The sequence below is a fragment of the Myotis nattereri genome (genome assembly GCF_964212035.1).
Source record: "Myotis nattereri genome assembly, chromosome: 16".
In the NCBI taxonomy this organism is placed as follows: domain Eukaryota; kingdom Metazoa; phylum Chordata; class Mammalia; order Chiroptera; family Vespertilionidae; genus Myotis; species Myotis nattereri.
Window position 1 is genome coordinate 40414521 of NC_138091.1, and position 25382 is coordinate 40439902.

At 54.9% G+C, this 25382-nt stretch overlaps 1 protein-coding gene across 1 annotated transcript in view; it reads left to right on the forward strand.

Moving 5' to 3' along the window:
- ARSG (arylsulfatase G) overlaps nucleotides 1-25382 on the forward strand; it is a 48833-nt gene that overhangs the window by 8606 nt on the left and 14845 nt on the right. The window contains exons 2-8 of the mRNA XM_081109116.1: nucleotides 3630-3817; nucleotides 6343-6390; nucleotides 7800-7911; nucleotides 10534-10671; nucleotides 14036-14232; nucleotides 15180-15260; nucleotides 24065-24173. Of these exons, the coding sequence (XP_080965242.1) occupies nucleotides 3630-3817; nucleotides 6343-6390; nucleotides 7800-7911; nucleotides 10534-10671; nucleotides 14036-14232; nucleotides 15180-15260; nucleotides 24065-24173 (873 nt within the window). The remainder of the gene's footprint in view (nucleotides 1-3629; nucleotides 3818-6342; nucleotides 6391-7799; nucleotides 7912-10533; nucleotides 10672-14035; nucleotides 14233-15179; nucleotides 15261-24064; nucleotides 24174-25382) is intronic.

Here is a 25382-nt window from a genome sequence, read left to right on the forward strand (position 1 = left end):
ACCTGATCATTTCCCAAAGGCCCGACCTCCAAAAACCATCACATTTTTAGGGATTTAACAGACATATTTTGGGGGACACAAACATTCATCCTGTAACACTAGGGGTGAAGACGTGGTGGTGAACAGCCTCTGAGCATCCCAGACCCACTGGCAAAGTTCAGTCCACTGTGGACAGAAGTCCCTTATGCTTAGCAACTGCATGACTTTTCTTTGATCCATTTGATGCCCTCAGTTAGTTAACTCCACACCCACCAAGGCAAACTTCGGAGTCTGGCTTCTTGTGCAGTTTGTGAGCAGGAAGAAAACATGGACCACTGACGCGCTGGTTCCTGTGCCCATCCCCGGAGGTCAGCTGGGAAATGGGCGTTCTGGTCTCTCTCTCTCTGGCTCCCGTGGTTGTGTGGAAGTCAGTCAGGCTTTGGAGCTGACACCACCGAGGGTGGGTCTTGGGACCTCCTCAGCCTAAGGCCAGTGAGCGTGAGGACAGGGAACAGGCATCCGCAGCCCCACGGGAGTCCTGGGGATGGGCAGGTGGAGAAGGGGTGCAGGCACCACAGGAAGGGGTGGCTCTCATAAGGGCTTTGATGTCATTCAGACATGAAGAGGCTGCAGAAGTCAAGGTCAAGGCCCATCCTCCTGGGGGACAAGGAAAGACTGTGCGACAGTCTTCAGAGGATAGGTAGGCATTGGGGAGGGAGGTGAGGGGTAAAGCACCCTGGGCTGAGGTACGGCAGAGCCAAGGTGTTGAGCTAGAGAGTTGTGAGTGGGATGTGAGATGCTCCAGGATTCAGGGTCCTGTTGAGATGAACATTGGGCCTATGTAGGTGATGTCTTAGTTTCCTGCAGCTGCTATAACAAAGGATCACAAAAGGAGTGGCTTCAAACAACAGAAATTGATTCTCACAGTTCTGGAAGGCAGAAGTTAAAAATCAAGGTGTTGGCAGTTACGCTCCCTCCGAAACTCCAGCGGAGGTTCCTTCCTGCCTCTTCCAGCTTCTGGTGGCCCCAGGCATTCCTTAGCCTGAGGCAGTATAACTCCAGGCCTGGCCTCTGTACACACAGGGCCCCCTTCCCTCTGTGTGTCTCTGTTTGCATGTGGCATTCTCCTCACTGTCTCTCTCTCCTTTTAAACACGGCAGTTATACTGGGTTAAGGACTCACCTGTAGAGAGCGCCTGGGAAGGCACATGAGCTAATTGTCGACTGAGTCCAGTGGTGTCAGCAGAGCCACGTCCTGGAAACATACTGTGCCAGAGGCAGGCATGTTGTCAGCCTGACCCTTAGCTCAGGTGCCAGGGGGTGGGTTTCATGATCTAAGTTCAGCCAGGCGCAAGGAACGGACGTAATTATCTGGGCTCAGCCAGGAGTGACAATTACAAAGAAGCCACAAGAATGAAGAATTACAGCTTGATCTTTAACCGTGATTTCACATCATTTCCTTTGTCTTAAACTCCAGTAAAACTTCCTGGGACCATGCTGTATGTAACAAACGCGCTGCACCAGCTCTGGGTCACTGTCTCTCCACCCGAGGGCGGCTCAGAGGAGGACCCACCCGGTCCCAGCTTCCCCTCCTGTCTCTGTGTCTGTCTCTTTTTTTTTCCTTTTCTCAATCCGCAGCAGCCCCTACTCAGGAATTCTTCCGCTCTCTAGCCATGCTGGTTGCGGTAAAGAGAGGGAACTTATACTCACCCTACTCCACTGTTACCTCAACTTAACTAATTATCTCTGCAATGACTATCTTACCTAATAATAGACAAACATTAAGTTTAGTCATGGTCCTCGAGGACGGGAAAATGGCTAGACTGTACCTGTTTCTTCACGGTGTCTGACGGAGGGCTGGGCATGTGATAGTGTATAGTGGGTACCGTTAGCTCTTGTTATTGGTGGTAGTTATGTTCTAGAAGGTCTCTGTGAACACTGAATTATTGGATAATTATTGAATTATGAAGAAACCTGAGCCATTGCTTCTGGGGAAAGACAGGGCTAGGTTCCTATGTGCCCCTGGCCGCATTTTCATCAACTAATCAGTACAGAATCTTGTTTTGTGTGTGTTTCTGTTTAAAGGCAGCTTGTTAAATATATATTTTTGATTCATTAGCATTGAACTCACCGCCCATAGCACTAGAACTCACTCCTGAATGAAGCTTATAGGACATGTATGTTTTCCCGTAAGGCATATCACAGCCTTCATGAGCTTAGGACCACTGGCCAGCACTTCAGCGGTCTGCTCGAGGGCCATTTCAAACAGCGAAATCAGCAACACGAAGAACAAAAAGGCAAAAACCAGGGTACCAACCAGACTCTGAAAAGGAGGACACTTGCTTACAGGATGAGAGCCGACTTCAGCTGGGCCTGTGCACGTTAGGTGGCTGAGATTTTCCAAAGGTCTGCATGCGACTCTGTATAACCGAGTGAGAGCCATGGAGTATTGATTTTGGGGGTACAAATACATTTAAGAAATATGGAATCTATGTATATAGATATAAAAGCCAGGCGACCTAACGGCGGAACAACCAGCACGGCCGATGGCTATGACGCTCACTGTGGAGGCCAACCTCCCGATCAGGGGCAGGGCCAGCCAGCCAACCGCCCGTGGCCCCTCCCCCTGCCAGCCCCGCCCCTGATCGGTCCCCCGCACCCTATCACTGAAGTGTGACCTTCAATGATTCTAAGTACTTAAATGCTCTCCAGCCTTCATAGGCCAGGAACCTGTTCATGGTCTGGACCGTCAGTCAGATGTCCTGGAGAGGTGCCCAGCACAACCACCATCTTCCTGCGTTCTCTCTCCACTGCTTCCTCCCAAAGAGGGCAGCCACATCACACCACGGCCTCTCTTTAGAGCAGTGGTTCTCAACCTTCTGGCCCTTTAAATACAGTTCCTCATGTTGTGACCCAACCATAAAATTATTTTCGTTGCTACTTCATAACTGTAATGTTGCTACTATTATGAATCATAATGTAAATATCTGATATGCAGGATGGTCTTAGGCGACCCCTGTGAAAGGGTTGTTCGACTGCCAAAGGGATCACGAACCACAGGTTGAGAACCGCTGCTTTAGAGGGTTTGTCAGCAGGGAACTAAACCGCATTACCTGTGTAGGGAGAGGCATAGAAACAGAAGCTGTAAGTGTCCCTGTCACTAAAGTGCCTTTGAAGCTTCAACTCATCCAAAAGCCAACAGCAAACATGTATACACCCTGCAAAGATTTTTGACACTAATAACTACCCCCAGCCAGCCCCACCCCCGATCGCCCCCCCCTCATCCCAATCAGGGGCAGGGCCAGCCAGCCAACTGCCTGCAGCCCCTACCCACAGCCAGCCCCACCCCTGATCACTGCTCCCACTCTGATCAGGGCAGGTGGCTGGACCCCACCTGTGCACAAATTCATGCACCGGGCCTCTAGTCTTTGGATAAAGAGGATCCACTAAATGTGTTGGATTGTATCTATTGGAATGACCTGTGTGACCTTGGGTTAGTCACCTTACCTCTCTGGGCTTCCTTTTCTTTACTTGTTCTACTGGGCGAGCTTTTTCCCAGCACTGGAATCCCCAGAACAGAGTGGGAGTTGACTTTTCTCTTGGCCTGGCTTTCTGTGGTTGGAGACATCTCATCACTTTCCTTTCCGGCAGGTTTGTGGATTTCCACGCAGCTGCTTCCACCTGTTCACCCTCCCGGGCCGCCCTGCTCACCGGCCGGCTGGGCCTGCGCAACGGAGTCACACACAACTTTGCAGTCACCTCTGTGGGGGGCCTTCCGCTCAATGAGACCACCTTGGCCGAGGTGCTGCAGCAGGCCGGCTACGTCACCGGGATGATAGGTAACATGGGTGGCCCACAGCCCAGCCCCCACCTCCCACTGTATTTACAGTCAAACCTGGGTTCTCGAATGTCTCCCATCTCGAACAATTCGCTTCTCAACCCAACAACCCTTTCAACAACCCCCGCTGATACCTTATGATCAGTCACGTGTCTTTCCGGTGACAAAGGAGAGAATGCAGGAGCATGCGTCAGCTTACCACGGAACCTCATGTTGTTAACACCTCAGGAAACTGTGCTGTGAATATTTGTGTGTGTTTTTGCTTTCGTTGCTGCTTCTTACTTTACATTTTCATTTTTCACTAGACATTTCATTTCCGTTTTGTCGACTTTTCATTTATTTTCATGTCCTTTTTGTTTTCAAAGTGCTTATTTATAGATTAAACATTAGGCATGTACTGTATATGAGAAAGATTAAAGCAGAGGCTCACTGGGGGTCTGGAGCGGGTTAATTCCGTTACATTCTTTCTAATGGGGAAAACGTGATTCGGTTTTCGAGCAGCCTTCCCAAAATCTGAGAACCGAGGTTACACTGCACTGGGCTGGCTGCTTCGCCTCCGCGTAGCCCTGACACGCCCCCACCTCCTCTGCTCCTGTCTGCTTTTTTGTTGATTTCTTGCTGTGTCAGCTGGGAATGCTTTCGGCTGTAAGTAATTGGGAAGACCTGACAGTGGGCTAAAGGGAATCTGAGCTATCTTCCTCTCATTCTGATAAGCGTAGAGGTAAGTGATTGCTTCTGTCGGCTCAGCCACTCAGGGAAACCATTTCTGCTCTGCTGTCCTTACTGTGTTGGCGTTTGTCCCCCTGCATGTTGCCTCTTGGTTGCCGTACTGCGGCCTCAGACCATTCGCCGCCATTTGGCTTCAAGGAAGGAAAGAGAGAGGGGGCAGTGCTAGCCCCCTTGTTCCCTTTTATCAGGGACACAATCTTTCCTCAGCCCCAGGGGTGCGCTTGCACCTTCTTGGCCGGAGCCGGGTCACATGGTCACTCTTCGTTGCAAGGAAGTCTGGGAAATGGAGGGTCAGGATTATAACGGGTGATTGGGCCTCAGGCACAGGTTCCCAACCCCAGGTTCCCGAAACCACGGTTCTGTGAGCGGGATGCGTGGGGACATGGGCGTAGGGCTGGCCAACAGCAGCGTCTGCCACACTGACCACCAGCTTGCTCTCCTTCCTAACTAAGCACCTCTTAGCCTTCACTTTGTGCCAGGCACTGGGCCAAGTGTTTACTTGCTCCACACATGGTCGTGCCCTGGGTATGGCTTGCCCACCGGCCAGGGAGGAAGCTGAGTTTCAGGCAGGTGTGGGGACTTGTTAGCGCTGCCTGGCCCGGAGCGGGGAGATGAGACAGGTGTGTCTGGTCCAACTTGTTCTCGTGCTTTGCTTCATCGCTGGTCTCTCCTCTGGGGCCGAGGCAACCCCGCCGCCCGCATCCTCCTCAGGCTGCCGGGGCTTCTTACTCCGACTCTCCAAGAGCTGGGTCCTGTGGGAATCCTGCCTCCTGCCCCCGGGCGTGAAGTAGGAGGGCCGGGTGCTGGCAAGTGGGCCGCAGTGAGGGTCCACTGTTCAGATCTTTGAACCACGTTCATTTCCGGCCCCTTTGCCAGTGAGTGATTTCCCCGGGCTCTTTACTCAGAGCAGAATGAGCAGGTCAGAGAAGTCCAGCATTATCCGAGCACTGGGCTTGCATCACCAGCCCCCCTCCCCGCACCCACCCCAGACCTTAGGCATCGACAAAGCGAGGAGTTTCGTCGTTGGCAGCTGGGTAGGTGTCTGTGCACTTGAACCGCAGTGGGGAGGCCGTTTCCTGCTCATGGTTTCCTGCTCATGCTCTACAGCAGCAGTTCTCAACCTGTGGGTCGCGACCCCTTTGGCGGTCGAACAACCCTTTCACAGGGGTCGCCTAAGACCATCCTGCATATCAGGTATTTACATGACGATTTATAACAGTAGCCACATTACAGTTATGAAGTAGCAACGAAAATAATTTTATGGTTGGGTCACAACATGAGGAACTGTATTTAAAGGGCCAGAAGGTTGAGAACCACTGCTTACAGGCTGTGGCGTTGGCCAGAAAAGATGATGCAACCAGGCGAGACCCAGGCGTCTCTGAGACTGTGTGGCATGCACCTGCACCCTTGGCAGGGCCCCAGCCCAGGAGGGCAGGGTGGCGGGTGCAGCTGGCTATGGGGGGGTGCTGTGGGCACTGGAACCTCGGCCTGCTGGCTTCGCTGGGCTCCCAGGAACGGCTTGTCTTCCCCTTTCACTGTGCGTTCTCCTGTGGAGATGCTGAGTCACCCTTGCTCGCTTTCTGTCTCCCTGCAGACTCTCTCTGGGTCCCACAGAGCAGGGCTTGGCTTTGGCACTGTGTTTGCAGCCTCATCAACTTTGCAGGCCACAAATCTGGCCTTGCAGCTGGAACCCAGTAAAGGGCAACGCTGATGGAGAACTGAGAGTGTGATCAGCTCCCCAAGGGGCTGGGGCCCCCATGAGATGCCTCTGAAAGTCTCTTTCTCGTTTTCCTGCAGGCAAATGGCACCTTGGGCATCACAGCTCTTATCACCCCAACTTCCGTGGTAAGAACTCGTTGGGGGCTTTGTTACCTGGGAAACAGGAAATAAGGACCTCTGTGTAAAAGGACTGGAATAACCTTTAAGCTATCCTGCTCCTGAGTTAGGATATCTTCGTTCACAGTATCCCTTGGGTGTATTTGGGGTACCTGGGCTCCCCTCGATCTCACATCCTCCTCCCTGTCCCCTCTCCTTGGTTCCTGTCTGCCCCCTGGCTCCCCATCACGAGCCCCACTCTTCTCCCTGACCTGGTTCCTCGCGTCCCAGGGGACATGGCTGACATGAGGTCCAGACCCATCTAGTGTGGTAAGAAGTAAAAATTGTCCAATAGGGTCACCAAAGCAGGGATTGGCCCATTGGGACTTGGGGGAAAAGTAGAGAAATCCCGTGGGAAGCTTCACACTAAACTGGGGTTGGAGAAGAGACAGGATGAGGAAGGATCTCAGAGAAAAGGTCCACACAGATATTAATGCCTCAATTTAACTCACATCCTCCCCCCCTCCGCCCCCCACCGACCCCATCCCAGTACCCCAGGCCCGCCAGCCTTCTGAGGTCTAGCTGAAATGCCCCCCCTTCCTAGAAGCACTTTGAGATTTCTCCCCCCACCCACCCACGCCCAGCATCTGGGGGTAACGTCTTCCTCTAACCCAGGGGCGGGGAACGTGTGGCCCGTGCGCCATGTTAGGCCTGCAAAGGCATTGGGCTGGCCCTGACAAGGCATCAGGAGTGAGTTCATGTTCTCTTTCACATCCATGTTTCTCTCTCTCGGCTCCTCCTCCCCTCCCTTCCACTGTCTTTGAAAATCAAGGGGAAAAAAATGTCCTTAGGTGAGGACTAACCATAAATATATGTGTCTGACCAAATACAGCAGGCTGATGTTTTTAGTTGATAATTTTGTATGGTCCTCGAATGATGTCATAAATATCCAAATGGCCCTTGGCAGAAAAAGGGGTCCCTACCCCTGACCTAATCGCTCTTATTGTCTTATGGATTCTCCATCTCCTACAGCTTAATCTCTGTATCTTACATTCTCTTCAGATGGGAAGTATTTTGAGGGCAGAATTTATTCTTCTGTCCCTTACGGCGTCATGCACGTAGTAGATTTTCAGCCAATACTTCCCCAATGTGCCAGTAACTGCACGGGGGATGGTCCGGGCTTAATCATTCTCTCCACTTCCTCCCACTCCGGGTTAACTAATCACAGGCTGTATCCCAGATCTGGCCTTCCAGCCAGAACCCAGCAGTGTTTTCTTTGCAGACTACAAAGGGATATTCATCAAATCCTCTTTTAATTACATCCTCCATAGCACTGCGGTATTAAATCAGGGAAGATTACATTTTTGTCCTGGGTGTAAGGACATAGGCTCCTGGAACCGAAGCTGAGTGGGGGTGCTAACCAGTTGCTTCTCTTCCAGGGTTTGATTACTACTTCGGAATCCCATACAGCCACGATATGGGCTGCACAGATAGCCCCGGCTACAACCTCCCTCCTTGCCCGGCATGCCCCCGGGGCGAGGGACCATCAAGGTAACTGGCTGTGGGATCCAGAGCCACAAATCCTGGCGGTGTAGTCTGTCGAGAGCAAGTCAGAGGGGCTGACAGGGGACAGTTAAGACAGCAAAACAGTGCCCTGGCCGATGTGGTCAGTGGTTAGAGCATCGGTCCCTGCACGAAAGGGTCGCATTCAAGGGCACGCACCTGGGTTGTGGGTTCGCTCCCTGTCCCCGGTCTGGGTGCCTGTGGGAGGCAACCAGTTGATGTGTCTCTCTCACATCAATGTTTCTCTCTGCCCCTCCCTCCCTTCCTTCCACTTTGAAAAGCAAGGGGGAAAATACACTTAGGTGAGGATTAACAACAAAAGAAAACAAAAAGACAGCGAAAAAGAGCAAGAAAACTTTTAGCAAAGGTGAGGCCAACAGAATTTCACAGAACTTCCTTATGGGAATTTGCCGGGTTCCTTGGACCGTTTAGCTCTGCTGGGCAGAGCCCGGCACCACCACGGTCTCACAGGCAGGGTTCCCTCCTGCTCTGCCTGCTGGCTTTGCTCCTGGGCCACGCTTCTGGCCCAGGGAGGAAGCGCACAGGGTCCTTACAAGCTCACCCCACTCCCCCCGCCCCTGCAGATAAGCCTGCATCTGACATTGGAACGCCTCGGGCCCTAATTTACAGACATAGTCAGTGAACTGGGGAAATGCTCACCATGTAAGTGAAGAAAGCAGGAAGCAATCACCAACAGTGGGACCATAACTGCCTCCGTGTTTATGCCTTTATAGCCCGTCGGGAGACACCACAGGAAGCATGCCAACCATGGGCCATTCACTCTGGTTGTGGGACTAAGGGTTTTGTTGTTTTTTTCTTCCTCATTGCGTTTCCCAAAATTCAGTAATAAGCCTGTAATACATTAACGGTCAGAAAAAGGTGACAAAGCCCTAGCCGATTTGGCTCAGTGGGTAGCGCACCAGCCCACAGACTGAAGGGTCCTGGGTTCGATTCTGGTCAAGGGCACGTATCTCCGTTGCAGGCTTGATCTCCAGCCCTGGTCTGGGCGCGTGCGGGAAGCAACCAGTTGATGTGTGTCTCTCGCACTGATGTTTCTCTCTCTCTCTCTCTGCCTCTCCCCCTCCCTTCCACTCTCTCTGAAAATCAATGGGAAAATATCCTGGGGTGAGGATTAACAAAAAGAACAAGGTGATACAGGTTATGCAGGTAATAAAGCAACACAAACCACGTGCTCCGCTTGTTCAGACTGTGCACAGAGGTTATAAGGTCGCAGGTATTTCAGCTGCTTGGGGAAAGCCGTCTCGCTGGCTCATTAACAGCACAATAGTTCGTATAATAATGGCCGCTTATTGAGAAGCTGTGACAATCTAGGCACTCTGTGTACTTACCTGCAATCCACTGTGCGAGGCCCGGGTTTGCTGGCCTGCACCTGTGCCCAGGTCACCCTGGAGCTCTAGGAGGTAGGGACGGAGACTCAGTCAGTCCAGAGCCCATGTCCTCTAGATCCTTGCTCCTCAAAGGGTGGTCTCTGGACCACCTGCATGGGCATCACCTGGGCGCCTACTAGAAACGTCGAAGTTCAGACCCCACCCCGAGGCCTGCGTTTCACAAGATGCCAGGTGATCCGTGTGCACACTGCAGCGTGAGAAGTGAGGCCATAGAGCATGTCCCCGCCCTTCTTATCTGGGGATCACCGGTGGCCACCTGTCACCTGTCAGCCTGTTCCTTTTAAATCCATGTTAAATCAAATGGGGGCGGGGGAGGTAGATGAGGGTAAAGGGCAGATAAATGGTGAGGGAAGGAGACTTGACTTGGGGTGATGAACACACAATACCATAGACAGGTGATGTATTATGCAGTTGTACACCTGGAACCTATATCACTTTATTAACCAATATAAATTCAATAAAAATAATTAAAAATTAACAAATCAAATAGAAAAAAGGACTGGCTTGTGGGGGGGGGAGGGGAGAGTATAAATGATGGAGTTGCAACGAGATCATAAAAAGCTGAAAAACTTGAGACAGATGTTGAGATGAGCATTGTGGTACCCAGTAGGGCGACACCTGCCCAAGCGCCTGGCCCAGTCTTCCCTCAGCCCCACTGCGGAGGCGTTTGATCCGTAAGACCAAGGGCTGCGTTTGTTTTTTCCTGGAGGGGCTATTGGCTTGACCTCCATTTTTTCCCCAATGGCTAAAGTGTCTCCAAATTCTCTCTAAACATGGTTTGAAATTTTACCATTGTCCCTGGCCATCTATTGTTCTGTTGTCAGATGTTGTGCCTCATGAAGTTGTTGCACCCCACGGACAAGTCATCATTTAGGGGGGACAGTGGGGGAAGCCAGGGCTGGGCTACTGGTGGGCTGTGGGGCTCCGCTTGAGCAATGCAGTCTGTTCAGACCTCAGTTTCTCTCCCAGCAACATGGGACTCATAAAGTCTCTAGCGCTCAAGTCTTTCTCTTCTAAGGGAATGCAAGAAGGCGCGGGGTTGGTTTTACACTCGGAGGAGATGGCCGCTGGAAAGGCCTCCCGGCGCCAGGCCATTAGGGGTTTCGTGGTTGGGTGTGTCGCTGCGTGAAAGCACCTGGCTCCACCTGAGGGCCGCTCAGGTCGTGGGACTGAATGCCCTCCGTCTGCGGTTTGCACCCAGGAGCCCCGACAGGGACTGCTACACGGACGTGGCCCTTCCTCTGTATGAGAACCTGCGCATCGTGGAGCAGCCCGTGAACCTGAGCGGCCTCGCGCACAGGTACGCCGAGAAAGCCACCCAGTTCATCCAGCGTGCCAGGTGAGGCGCCCTCTGGCCCCGAGTGCCTCCGACCCCCGACCCCCGACCCCCGGCCACCATGCCCCCTGGCCTCCCTCAGCTCTACAAAGCCACAGCGAGCTCCCCTGTCCGGCCAAGGGGGATGCACACCCGTCTCCCGGAAACAAACTGGAAAGCAGTCCTCCTCGGACTGTCCAGGCCTGGGGTGGACATGCCTCAGGTTGCTCCCCGAGCTCCTGGCTCCCCTGTTCCCGCTGAGGGCAGGCTCCACTGCCAGCATCACAGCTTTCTCAGGCAGGGCTGGCCGCCGGCTGGGTCTAGGAACGGTTTACTGCTTGCTTTGAAGAACGTGTGATACTGGTTGTTTTTTTAAAAAATATGTTTTTATTGATTTCAGAGAGGAAGGGAGAGGGGGAGAGAGATAGAAACATCAGTGATGAGAGAGAATCATTGATTGGCTGCCTCCTGCACGCCCCACACTGGGGATCGAGCCCACAACCCGGGCATGTGCCCTGACCGGGAATCAAACTGTGACCTCCTGGTTCATAGGTCGATGCTCAACCGCTGAGCCATGCCCGCCAGGCAAGAGTGCAATACTGTCCATTCACCAGTTCGTGAATCAGTTAAAGGACAAACCGATCAATGAACACTGTACTTATCTCATGAAAAAGGTGAAGCGTTTGCTCACTTATCCACTGGTTATTGAGTGAAAAGTCACACGAATCCCATTGGCTTTTAACAGACAGAAAGTAACCCTCAGGCATGCGGATTTCTTTAGGATGTGACTTTCCAATTCCTCTGTGATTTTCAGAATCAGCAGAAAAGGCCCCCAGGTCTGTGCTCCTTGCTCCTCCTGCCCACCCCGCCCCTCTCCTCCCCCTGCGACCCCTGCCCCCATCGGGACTTGTTTGTCAGAACTACCAGGATCCCCAGAGTGTGGGGTCCTGCTCTCCTCGGCAAGGGGCAGCCCAAGGACATCTTCAAATGTTTGACTTGGATCCTTACTTGAATATAGACCCTTCCTCTAGCAGCGACGCTGAAAGCTAACCCTTGACTTGGGTTTTTGAAAGCAGCAGGCGAAGCTCTGAATGGACCACAAGGGGGAAAACAGATGGTGTGGGCTCCCGCGTCCCTGCTGGCCAGGCCTCTGCTCCTGCAGGGCCTGGGACGGGGCACTGAAGCTCATGAGGACGTGAGGGCCTGACAAGGATCAGGGTGTGGGGCACAGGTATGAGGAGTAGCGAGGGGTATTTGGAGTCAGAGGGGAGGCTCAGATTCCGGGGTGTTCACCATTGGGCAGTAGGTCCTAGAGGTGCCCACGCCCTGGAGCCCAGGACCCGCATCAAGATCTTGAGTCCCTCTTCCACTTGCCCTGCCCCCCCTCCCAGGGGCTCTTCTTACTGGTCTGTCTCCCCCTCTGGGGCTGCCCCTCCTCATCTTGCCCTCACCCAGCCCCCACCTAACACCCTCCATCCTGCTTGGACGCCTGGCAGGCTGCAGGAGCCCAGTGGGTTTCCAAATGGAACCGACAGATCCAGTCCAGGTTCCCGAAGCTTATCTGTAGCACCGAGGCCCAGAGGGGGATGGGGAAATGGGGGGGGGGGCTATTGCAGCAGCCCATTCCGGAGGGACCCCTGTCCGCTCAACCCCATGGGGCCATCCCCAGAAGCCAGTGCCGTCCTGCCAGCTGGGACGCCCCGTCTCACCTCCTTGCCTGGCTCTCCCCGGCCAGGTGCCTGCCGGGACCTTTCCTGAGAGGTGGGTGCCCCTCGCCTGCCGTTTATAATTTCAGGTCAGGATTTTCTCCGGGGCCTCGTCTTCAGTGCATCTCCACGCCCATCCCGTCCCCTCTCCCCTGAAATGTCCCCTCTAGCATCTTGTTTTTCTCCTCCCTGCTTGCCGCTCCACTCCTTTGGCCACACAAATAATAGGTTCCCTTTAGGAGTTTCTGAAAACAGGTGAGCAAACAGAAAAATCGCCCTGAATGCCCCGTCCCAGAGATAACCCCTGGAGAGAGGCGGGGCGCGTCCTCCTAGCCTCATTCTGTGCCGGTGCTTATGGACAAACAAACACTGAATCCTACTGTCTTATGATCGGCCTTTCCCCCGAGCACCAGCCACCCTCCGTTATTTTCTGCTCTGACAGGAGCCTCACGAAGGGGTGCCCTCGGGGCTCGAGGCCCCAGGGAGCCAGTTTGTGTGGTTTTTGCAAGACGCCATCTTCATGGATTCTCAAGTGGCATCAAGATCCAGGGGAAGAGGTGCATCCTGGGTGCCGCGTGTCAGCTTGTATTATTTATAGTTATTAATAAAAAGGCGACCGTGGAGGTTAAGTCCGTCGCCCAGGGCCAGACAGCCACGAACTAAAAGTTCTTGAAATCTGGATGCGGGCCTCCAAGGCCTGGCTTTTCATCCATCCACACGTGTAACGTCTGTCATCACTGCACTCCCCTTTCAGCCTCTGGCCGGGGGTGCTAGTAGGACGTTGATGACGGCTGGACGTGTGGAGGATAGTGATGAGGGCGGAGACAAAGAGTGGGCGATGGGGACCCCCTTCCCCCCCAGGTCATATGTAGCGATGAGCTGCTACATGTGTAATACCTGGCACTCAGAGGAAAAAGGCCTCATTTGTAGCACATGCCCCCGTCTCTCTTTATAAACACCGTCTTCCGGGCTGGGTTCAGCTCCCAGCGCCATGTCCCTGAGTGTGGAGTTGGGAAGGGAGGAGAGCAGCACCCCGTTCTGTGGTATTGCCATCACACAGATGCAGTGGACGTAAGCCTCAGAGCACAGGCAACAGTAAAATGCGGTAGAATGATTAGGACGTGACACATCATGAGCACGTATTACCTTTGTTTTTAATATAATCTCATTGTAAGCTGGTTGGACTTCCTGTTAAATGTCTGTCATGTTTAAAACTGGCTTGCAGGATTCCTGACATTCCAGCCAGCTGTATCCGGCAGGCCACTGCAGTGCGGCATCTCCCTGCAAATTAGGAAAAGGCGCCCCCTCGAGTGGGTGCTGACCTGGGCCCCAGGGCCTGCTGGGCCAGGGGACAGTGGGCGGGAGTTAAGCTCCCGTTCACTCTCTCAGCAGGACGTGTCCAAGCAGGGAACAGCCTGCACAATGATCCGTGAGAGATGGAAACATCAATGATGAGAGAGAATCATTGATCGGCTACTTCCTGCACACTCCTTACTGGAGATTGGGCCTGCAACCCAGCTACATGCCCTTGACTGGGAATCGAACCCAGACCCTTTGGTCTGAGGGTTGACGCTCTAACCAGTGAGCCAAACTGGCCAGGGCTGCTCTCAGTTTTAACTGGCTGATCAGGAGAGACAGAGGACAAGATCTCTGGAGGGTGACCACTTGGCTCTCTGTTCCAGCGCCAGCGGGAGACCTTTCCTGCTCTACGTGGGCCTGGCCCACATGCACGTGCCCCTAACCAGGACCCGGCTGTCGGCAGACCCACAGGGCCGCGCGCCGTACGCTGCGGGCCTCCGGGAGATGGACGGCCTGGTGGGCCAGATCAAAGACGCAGCTGACCGCACGGCGAAGGGAAATACGTTCCTCTGGTTTACAGGTGAGGTAGCGAGACCCAGCCTGCCTAGCTGGGCGCTGACGGCTGCCTGTGCCTGCGCCCTGAGAGCCGAGTCTGGTCAAGTGATCGTCTTCCGCCGGGCAGGGGGCTCGCTCTGAACTTGGGGCCCCACTGGTGATGGTTGGTTGAATGCTGAGCACCTGTCCATTTGGGGCCTCCAAGGCCGAGCCAGGCAGGTTTGCAGAGACAGCAGGTGCCCCCCTGGCCCCTTAAGTCTTGGTCAGGGCCCTCTGGGCGTTGTGCTTAATTAATGAATAACTTGGACGTTGAGAACCTGTGCAGCACTCAGACTGTTCTAGACTCCCTCTTCACCATCTTCCCGGTCCCAGGGACTCCAGTTGCTACTGGCCACCAGCTCGCCAGGTCCCGTCCTCTGGCTGAGTGGAGCTGAACTGGCCGGCCATTCAGAGGCCCCCACCCAGCCCAGTGGGTCTCAGGTCCCTGTCGGAGGAGGCAGGGGGTCAGAGCGCTGCCGCTGGGTCACGTAGACACCTGGATTCGAATCCGTACGCTGCTGCTGAGAAGGTTGATCTCTACATACCTCTGTTTCTTCATCTGCAAAGTGAAGCTAACCCTGGGGTCTGAGTCTGTAGCATGTTGGAGGGTATGAGATCATGTATGTGAAGCCCCGGGCGCATCATAGGTGGTCAGTCAGTCGTGGCTGGGCTGATGGCATTGGTAATGAGATTGTTAAAGCTATAAAAGGCCCAAGTCCATAAGGCAGGCGCCTCAAGATGCCGGAGGAGGAACCCTGCTCTTTGAAAGCCCAGCAGCTCTTCAAGGGCAGGGTCCTAGTTGATTTTACAGGTCCCTCTTCTATCCAGTCCCCTGCTGTGCCCAGGGATGTAGGGCTAGAGAGAGAGAGAGAGACTCAGCCAAAGTGACCACCGGTTTGTTGACCTTTCCATGTTTCTTCTTTTGGTTTTTAGGAGACAACGGCCCGTGGGCTCAGAAATGTGAGCTGGCAGGCAGCGTGGGTCCCTTTACCGGATGGTGGCAAGTTCCTCGAGGTAGGGGCTCAGCTGGGGCTGGTGGGTCCCACTGTGGGTAGGACATGGGATTCTGTCTCCGGGCCTCAGGGCATCGTTGTGAACCAGGGACAAGGTCCTCACCAGCCACCAGGTCCCAGAAGAGAACCTGATGGGGCAGAGAGCCTCTGTTCAGCCCGGAGCATCCTGGTCTCTCCTCTCCTGGGACCACCCTCTCCCACGAGCCAGCCCCTTCCTCATTCTCTTTCCTTTCTTTCTCTCCTTTTAAAAAGTCATCCCTCCATCCACCGAACCATTAATTCATTTCATTCATTCAAGAAGTATGTAGTGCACCGCTCCCTGAAGGTTTCTGTGCCCATCGTCTCTAAAGCTTACAGTCATGAAAGGCAGGTTCATTTCCACTTACAGATGGAGAGAGAGAGAGGCTCAGAGAGGCCAACCCACCTGCCCACCATCACACAGTGAAAGCCGGTCATCTCCCCACTGCCCTTCTCTGTTTAAACATCCTTCCGCTCTCAGCTCAGTGTCCATCTGCTGACAGTTTGGTAGTGCGGGCCAGACCCTGAAAAAGGCGCGAGCCTGCTGATGCTTCTGTGTCTCCTCGGAGAATTTGTCCTGAAGAGACAAGTAGCCAAGTGCACAATGATGCACATACAACAGTGCTTCCTAGACTTAGCCCAGGTATCTACCGACAGGAGTGTGAAATGCTGCATATCACTGACCTGGAAGCATTGGCCTGCAGTGCTTTTCAGTGAAAAAGCAGGTTGCCAAACAACATGTAAAGGCCCCGGCCAGTTTGGCTCAGTGGATAGAGCGTCAGCCCTCGGACTGAACGGTCTCAGGATCGATTCCAGTCAAGAGCTTGGAGGCTCCATCCCTGGCCCCGGTCTGGGCACGTGCAGGAGGCAACACAATCGATGTCTCTCTCTCACATCGATGTTTCTCTCTCTCTGTAGTTCCCCTTCCATTCCCTCTCTCTAAAAATCAATGGGGAAAATATCCTCATGCAAGGATTAATTAAAAAAAAGCAAAAACCCAAAAACAATAGGTAAGGGGTAATTATATGAAAATAAGCATAGGTATTCTTGGGAAAATTGTTAAAAGAGGCAAGGAAAGGTAACCAATGATTAGCGGCAATTATCTCCGGAGGATTGAAGTACGATTTTCTTCCCCCACAACGAACTGGTATTATTATATCCGAAAAAGTTAAATTAAGTTTTTAGAAGGTGCTTGTACCTAAGGGGCTTGGAGGTGGGCGTGGCAGGGTTACCCCTGTGCCTGGGTTTTCCTGCCGTCCAGCTCGATCCTGAGCTGTGGCCCCCGGTGTCCAGGTCAAAGGACACAAAGCCCCTCCCATATTCGTCAGTCAGCATATTTGTCCTCCCCAAGACTATAACCTTTGTGCCCCTCATGGCCAGGGGTGTGAGGGACGTGCCGATTGCTCCTTCTTCTCCGTCAACTTTAACCTGGTGTTCCTTGACTCGGATCCTGGAAAACTTTACGAGGGAGCGGCTGCCAGGACTGTGGCCCCGTCTCGTGTCAGGGCACCAGGTGCCACCTCCCCTCTCCTGTGCATACAGGGTTGGGGTTTCTCCCTCTGTTGGTCTCTTTGGTTCTCTCCAGTTCAAGAGCACGGTAACCTACTTTTGGTTCCTGGAGAGCTGGTCCAGGAAAAGGTGCCAGGACTGGACGTGGGTGGCGACACGTCTGACGCCTGGAACAGCAGCAGGTGTGAGCGGGAGGGGCTGTTTGCGGTAGCAGGTTACGGGGCCTGCTCTCCGTACCTGGGACACCCGCAGGCCAGCTGCCACCTCCCACGCTCAGTTGGAAAGCCTGGGAGAGCCTGGAATCAGAATTGTCCAGGGTGAAAATCTAGAAGGCATAGAAACCAAGGATGGGGGGGGAAGGGTCTGTCGGTAAGTGGCTTCTCTGTGGGGAGCTCTCTGTTCCCCCAGAGCTGACCTCTGGTCTCCTGCCTGAGGACCGGCCTCATCGTGTCTCTCCCCCCATCCCGGGAGGCAGTTTTGAAAGAGGGATTCCAGCTGAGGGTTGTGGACAGGGGCCCTTCTCCGAGGGAAGCACCTTGCCTTAGGAGAAACAGACTTACTAGCTGGGCTACCTACTTCGCTCTTTTCCTTCCTTTAGTTGAGCACCTACTATGGGCCCGGAACTCAGTGCTGGGGACAGAGGTCATCAAAGGCCCTGGCCTGAAGGGGTGGTGAAGTTCTGACTCGGTGGGTCTGGGATGGCGATGGAGATGCTCCATTTCCAAGAAGCACCTGGGTGACGCCGATAGTCTACCCCAGGGACCCCACTTGGAGAACCACCAACCTCGAATATCCACATCCAGACCATCTTGATTCTAGAGTCATCCACGTCTTGAACGTCCAGATGTCAACCAGATGTTGGCAAGGCGTGGTCTCAGGAACTCGTTAGCAACGCAGGTTCCAGGCCCCCTGCCCAGACCTGCTGAATCAGGAACTCTGGGGACGGGGCCCAGAAATCTGTGGCAGTAGCCACACATGACTATTTGAATTCAAATTCAGTTGCTTGCTCACTTTAGCCACACTTCAAGGGCTCAAAAGCCATGTGTGGCGGGCGGCTACCCTATTGGATGGTGCAAATAGAAAACATTTGCGTGACGGCAGAGTCTTCTGTTGGACAGAATGGGAGCGAACACATCGGCAGGTCATTCTGCTGCAGGGTGAGAACGCCATGATAGCAGGAAGCTCAAGGGCCTCTCGTCCACTGGGAGGCCGACAGGAAGGCTTTCCTGAGTGGCTAGTTTTGAAGAATGAGTAGGGGACAGCCAGGGATTTGTGAGGGAGGCCTGATGTGGTATCTGAGTGGCAGGCACAGGCCCTGGGTTCGTGGTGGGGCTGGGGCCGGATCCATTTTCTCCTTTTCTTAGGAGGTCCTGAACGTCATCTTCGTTCCCCAAACCAGCTTCTGTCAGCTACTCCACAGCCTTGCTCCTCCTCCTGCCCAGGAAGCTGCTGGGGGCTCTGGGAAGCCAGGCAGAGCCCTGTTGGAAGGGTGTAGCCAGGGCTCAGGGCAGGAGGGGAGCTGGGGTCCCTCTAGACCACCTGTTCCTCGCCGGTGGGAAGCCTGCATGTCCTGCTGTAAGGGGGCCGGTCTCAAGAGCAGATGAAAGAGAGAAGACAGTGTTTTTGCAACAGAGTGGGACGAACAGTACGCAGAGCCCTGCTCTTCCCGCTCTGTCGCCGGCCCGCTCCTGCTCGCAGGCCCCGGCCCCCGCCTGGTCTTCCCTTCCCTTTCCTGGCCACGCCGCCCTGCTCAGCGGATGGGATGAGGCAGTGTCTCCTGGAGTCACAGCTTCGCCCCGTGCAGGAGTGAGGGTGCTCCCCGGGGCTTGGCTTGTGCCTGCAGGGGTGAGGAGAAACCGAACTCGGGGGGAGGGGGGCGGCCACCCCAGGTGGCCCTGCCTTCTCCCAAACAAAGAGGATGTGAGGTGCCTGCCCAATGCTGACCCCAAGCGCGCGCCCCGGCCTGGCCCTGGCCCAGAGCAGCTGCCCCTCTCCCCGCATCAGACCCCGTTCCTGCCGGGACAGAGCCAGCGCCTTGTTTGTCCGCTGACAGACGGCTCCTCTGTCTGGAAACTCTTTTTTGTTGTTTTATTTGAAGAGCAGGACTGTTCCTTCCTCCCCCTGGGTGATGGGGAAACATTCTGTTGAATTTGGCATCCTCAGCCTCGAAGAGACCTTGGTTGTTTGTAATCTGATGCTATCAGGTGGTTGCATAACCTTTCCCACTGGGACTCGCTCTGCATTGGGGCCTTCTGTCCAGTGTGTGTGTGTGTGTCGGGGGGGGGGTGGCGAAAGGTCAGAGGTGGGCTGGGTGAGGGTGCCCTGGACAGGGGGTGGCTGCTGGCCCTGGTCGGGGACAGGGAGGTGGAATTGTGCGCCCCCCCGGGCCTTTGGCCACCAGGCTTGAAACGCCCCCGTTGTCACACTTCAGGCCACCCGGCCAGCCAGCGTCCTCGGTCCCCACGGAGGCCTGGCTGCCCTTTGGTTCTGGAAAGCCCGTCGGCTCCGCGCACCCTTGGCAAGGGCACGCGTGTGTTTCTATTTAGGAAGGAAGCCGGCTGTTCAGGGGCTGCAGGACGTGCGCTCCTCAGCACAGGCGTGTTCTCTGCCCAAGCCACAGATTCAGAGGCCTTTGAGGGCCCCATTCGGGCCGGGGATCCAAACGGACACGTGTCCGTGTCATCGGCGTGGGCCTGTCAGGGATTCAGGACCCTGGAGACTGGGTTCTGTCCAAAGACATACAAAATTAGTTTGAATAAAACAAAGCCATCCTTGCCAAACCACGCGTCAAAGGGCTTGGTTCAGCGCGCGAGCTGTCAGGTGGCAGCTTCTGCCGTTCTCTTATCTGTAGGTGATTTTTCAGTTGTTTGGTTTTTTAAAAATATATTTTTATTGATTTCAGAGAGGAAGGAAGAGAGAGAGAGAGAGAGAGAGAGAGAGAGAGAGAGAAAGGGAAAGATCAATCATGAGAGAGAATCATGGATCGGCTGCCTCCTGCAGGCATGTGCCCTGACTGGGAATCAAACCATGACATCCTGGTTCATAGGTCAATGCTCAACCACTCTTGCTTCAAATTTCATGTACAGTCACTTACGTAGCTTTCCGCCCAGCCCCAGGAGATAAATACCATCCTGTTTGCCCTCCGTGGCTGGGGAGAGGGAGTCGGACGGGGGTGTTCAGAGTTCTGCCTCAGGCCACCGAACGAGAAGGGTGGCCCTGGAGCCAGACCTCAGGTCTGCTGGTGCCCCAGGCGCCTCCCACTCACCTTGCTAACATTCCTCAAACGCTGGCCCTCAGACCACCGGCATCGGAGTCGCCTGAACCCGAGCCCCCCTGGACGTAGTCAGCCAGGGTCTCCGCTGGGCCTCCCGGGGTTCTCCTCTACGGGAAGTGGCGCGCGCTGTCTTTCCGACTCAGCGCGGCGTGGCACGGTGTCCCTTCCGGAGAGACTGCTATTCCTAAGCGTGGGCCGAGGCAGCCTGGTGGCCGGCCCCGCCACCACGCAGGAGGGAAGGCACGTCACTTCCGTCACCAGGGAAGAACAAGGAAGCAAATCCATGAATCATGGTTCTGTTTATGCTTTGGTTGCTGAGGCTAAATAGTTATTGCTTTAAGTAAGAGGTTCTGCCTTAATTAGAGTCATAACTAACCGCAAGCGCATTGCAATGCGTTCTCATGACCGTGGGACATGCTTTTCTCAACAGAAAGCCACACGCAACCAACACTTCTCCTGTGCGTGCCACGGTCAGGGGCTGAGGGCTCCTCCACGCCGAGAAGTGGCTTTTGGAATCAGAAAGTTCGTAGACATTTAATCTACGGACTTACCTATTGTTCTTATTATAACTTACAGGTTCATATTCATGATCCTGTGTCTTAAAGGTATAGAGGTGTGGGCAGTATAAAACCCTGTGATTATACGCACGAGGCTACATTTAATTCTCAAGCGCATTATGTCCACTTTTTGATCATGTCCCAGCCCTCCTACTTCTGGAATGGACGCTCTTCACCAGGAGCGCATCCCGGGCCAATTAAATCACGGTTTCTGGGAAAGGGTCCTCGGCGTGGGTATTTTTTAATGCTCCCCTAGTGAGTCTACTACGCATTCAGGGATGAGTGGGTACGCGGCCCTAGAAGATTTAATGGCTGAGAGTGTTGGCTGTCTAGTTAAACCTGGACTCAAATCCTGGCTCTCGCATTTGCTAGCTGTGTGACCTTGGGCAAATTGCTTAACCTCTCTGAGCTTCAGTTTCTTCATCTGAAAAATGGGTATAAGAAGCACCTGGCTCTCAAGGTTATCAAAAGGATTAAATGAGGTCACGCAGGGAAGCTCTCCGCATTGCGCTCAGGGGTGCTTTAACTCTGTGCGTAGGCAGGGCTCCCTAGACAGGAGATGGTAGTGTTACTGTTGTTTAACTGGAAATGAGGTTCCATTAGTAGGAGCACGTATCACTGGAGAGTAGGAGGGGCGGGGGGGACCGGAGGCAGCTCTCTTGGGATTCGCCTCTGCTGGTGCAGATAAATCACAACAAGCAACGCTATTCTGATCATCTGACTCCACAGCCCTGGGGACCCATGGAAAACGCTAGTTGGATTTTTTAAGTCTGTCCACCCCAGTGCCATGGATGCCGGGGTTCAGAGTAAGAGGGTGTCCACGCCGTGTGGGACACGGCACATGGGCGTGGCTGGGATTTGGAACCTCGTCGCTCTGTTAAAGCCAGAACCCAGGGTGCAGCAGACGTAGAGCGGGGTGGACCCTCCAGGGGGCGCGCCGAGGGGCTGCGCCCAGCCAGCCCTCTTCTCGCTTCCTCGTAGTTCTGAGCCTTTGCCTGTGGACCCTGCACTGGGTGGCACATACACACCTTATAACTGACTGAGTTCCTTGCAGCCCCTCCAGCTTCCAACCCTCTGCTGAAATAAGGCAAGCACAGCAATATTCTCCTGAAAAACGACTTGGGGGCGTCCCTTGCCTGAACACAGCAACACAGAAGCGTGTGGCAAACAAGCGGACTCCCTAGCGATGGAGGCCCATAGCAGGTTTGTTCATTAGGGGCTGGTGCACCGTCCGAGAAACATCCCGGAGGCGGAGGCCAGCTCCTGGGCCGACCCGGGGGCCCTCGCCTGCCGCGCGCAGCGCTCTCACCTGCCTTCTGGCTGGCTGTCAGCACTGTCGGCTCATTTCTGGGAGCTAAAGCCTTCGCCTTCCTTAGCATCTGGCCTCCAAGGCTAAGCAGACCTGTCCGAAACTTGTGCACCGTGGACATGCAAATAAACAGGCTCCATGTTCCACCCACCGGCCCGCCCCTCCCCCCCCCGGCTTCTACATAAATTCCCCTCGTGGGCGTGGAATTCTCTGCAGAGCCCTGCACGTGCACGCGTGGACACTCCCCGCCTGCCTGCTCTTTGGCCTTCAGCGGGGCGAACGTCATGCACCCGCAGCCGCGTGGGAGTGCGTTCCATGCTTCCTGTGGACTCTCTCGTCCGTGTGCACCGGTCGTTGGGAGTGGGCTCTGTATGTGTTTGTGGAAGGTGTGCCTCTCGTGGGGAAGGCTGTGTTTGAGACCTTTTGGGCCAGGCCAGAGGGCTTCCCATTCAGCCTGCCCAACGCCACTTGGTTTCGAGAGCCCCACACCCCTAAACATGAGCCGTCCACAGGAGGGGAGACGTTCTGTGTTTTGATGGTCACTTTAACACTTGGGGGGCTCGAAAGCGGGTTCTGAGAAAGGCTCAAGAACGCCGAGCATCTCTGGCGTGGCGTGCCGGGCCAGGACCCGGGCCCCGACGGTCCGCTGTGAGTGCAGCGGGGCAGATGCCTCGGTCTTGTTGCCCCTCCTTCCCGTCGCCGTCGCTCTCACATTCACGCCAGCCGGGCGGGGGCGTTGCCTGGCCACGGTCCGTGGGAGCCACACACGTCTGCTTTGGCAGGGCCTTCCACACGCGAACGTTGTGGAATCCCTGGCTCAGCCAGGATGCGGGTGGGGTATGTGTGGGAGTGGGGAGGTCATGGGTAGCTCCAGGCAACATGTATTCAGGATGTTTCCATCAAACATGACCTCATCTCTTCCAGCCCGCCGGTCATCATTAAACTGGTGGTCACGTTGGCCTTGGCGGATACGAAAAGAATTCCTTTCATTTCCAAAGTGTAAATTCATAGATTGCACAGGGATTGTCCCTGCCTCCTCCCGGGAGGCAAGAGGTCGGCGCTGTTACTAATGCCGTCTCCACGACATCAGAACAACTCATGAATTCAAGGAAAAACAAAGCAAAGCAAAAGACAACAGGAAAACCCGTGCCAGACCCGTCGCTGGGCGTTGGGCAGCTCAAATAGCTGGGGAATGTTCTGCTTTTTCTCTCTTTTCAAACAATTGTATTTTTTTAAAATACATTTTTAAATTGATTTCAGAGAGGAAGGGAGAGGGGGAAATAGAAACATCAATGAGGAGAATCACTGATGGGCTGCCTCCTGCACGCCCCGCACTGGGGATCGAGCCCGCAACCCGGGCATGTGCCCTGGCCAGCCATCGAACCTTGACCTCTAGGTTCATAGGTCGACGTTCAATCACTGAGGCGCTGCCGCTGGGCCAATTGTATTTTTTCATCCGAAACGATCACATGATAATCAGCAGAAAGACAAATGCACTTACTTTAATGGATATTTGTTAAGTCCTGTGTCTCGGGCCCAGGAGACATGAAATCTCATGGTGGGGATTCACAGGATAAGCAAGCCAGTAACCAGACGACGAGAAGTATGAAAGGTGTCGTGAAGGAAATAAAGTGACCTGATTCAATAGGGAGGGACGGAGGCAACTCCTCATGCATGTTGAGTCCAGTAAAATAAAAGCTCGCATTGGAAGATATTAACCACCTGAATAGAAATAGCTGGTTATGTCCTGGCCAGTTTGGCTCAGTGGATAGAGTGTCAGCCTGTGGACTGAAGGGTCCCGGGTTTGATTCTGGTCAAGGGCATGTACCTCGGATGCAGGCTCCTCCCCAGCCCAGGCCCTGATCGGAGCTCATGCAGGAAGCAACCCATTAATGTGTTTCTCTCACATCAATGTTTCTGTCTTTCCCTCTCTCTTCCATTCTCTCTAAAAATCAATGGGAAATGTCCTTGGGTGAGGATTAAGAAAATATTATAAAAAAAAAATAGCTGGTTACTGTTGTGATTCTCAGAGGCTCCTGGCGGGTCGCCTTAGGAGGGACTGTTGTCCCCGAGGGCGGCTGTGAGATGGAGAGACCGGAGCCCCTGTCAAAGCACCACCTGCCCCTCCTCCTTTCCAGGGGGCAGTCCAGCCAAGCAGACCACCTGGGAAGGAGGGCACCGGGTCCCGGCGGTGGCGTACTGGCCCGGCAGAGTCCCCGGCAACATCACCAGCGCCGCCCTGTTAAGGTAAGAGACCCACACGGCCTTGATGCGCTGGGGTTTACCGCCAGGAAGTCACAGGCGCTCGAGTGGTGAGAGACCTCGGGAGGAGAGACCTCCTCCGCCACCTGCCTCTGCCAGGTGTCTCCAGACAGCGCCGGAGCTCCGCTGGGAGCAGCCGGGCCTGCCGTCGGCAGTTCACGTGCTGGTTCAGGCAGCAGCGCAGTGGCGTCTTCGCACGCCTGGGTTAACGTCTGGGTGAAGAGGGCGCTGGGCAGGTTCATGGCCTGGGGCGCTGAGTCCGGGTGGTGTGTCTGCCGGAGAGAACGGCCTCTCCCTTCTGCCCTGGCCCCACCTGGCGGGAGGAATCCTCATCTGAGCTGAAGTGATGAGGCGGGGCAGGTGTCCGAGGGGTGGCTGTGTGAAGCCAGCCCTTCACAGGCAATCACGTGGCCCCCAGAAAGGCGTGTAGATGTCCACGTGCCCTGAGGGGCGGGAGGAGGGAGGCGGGGCCCCCAGGCTGGAGCAGAGGGAGTGAGCCCCTGGCGAGGGCACTCTTCCTACTCCTGGCAACGAAGCTTCTGCCAGGAGGCGGGTCCCTGGGCGCTGCCTCCGTTGGAAGGACAGCGGTACTGTGTCATCAGCCAGCGCTCTCAGCTCCTTATTGGGGCCGGTCCGGGAGGCCATCCCCTGGGCACAGGACCTGGCTGGGTGGCCATCGGAGCGCGGTGCCATGCAGGGATCCATCGCGGGGACTTCTCACTCGTTCAGACAGGGCTCTGCCTGTGTTCCCTGGCAGCGGGACCCGCGGTGGAAGCCAGTGCCCGCTCATGTGCCCGGAGGACTGGGTCTGCTTGGAGACGAATGTATTTCTGCGGGTTCTTCGTCATTAGCCGCGTGGGTACCGGCCGAGGGAACACAGCGTTAGCAGAGGAAAGCAGGCCCCGGGACTCCGGGTCCGCCCCGCACAGTCAGGAGGCCTGGAGTCCCGTGCTGTCAGCTGGCCGGGCAGAGGGCCAGGCGGGCTGCTTTTTATGGGGCCCACGTGGTGCGTGGTGCACACAGCCAGGCCCAGTGCTCACAGGCCGGGCTGCACACGCACACAACCCGGCCGTCTCGAGTTCCATCACCGAAGCCAAGCACACGCCTCTCCCTCGAGAGCGGTGTTTACACCTGGATCCACCTCGGCGCTGATGGTGACGGAGTCGCATCAGCTTGTTGACCATCTCGGGCCGC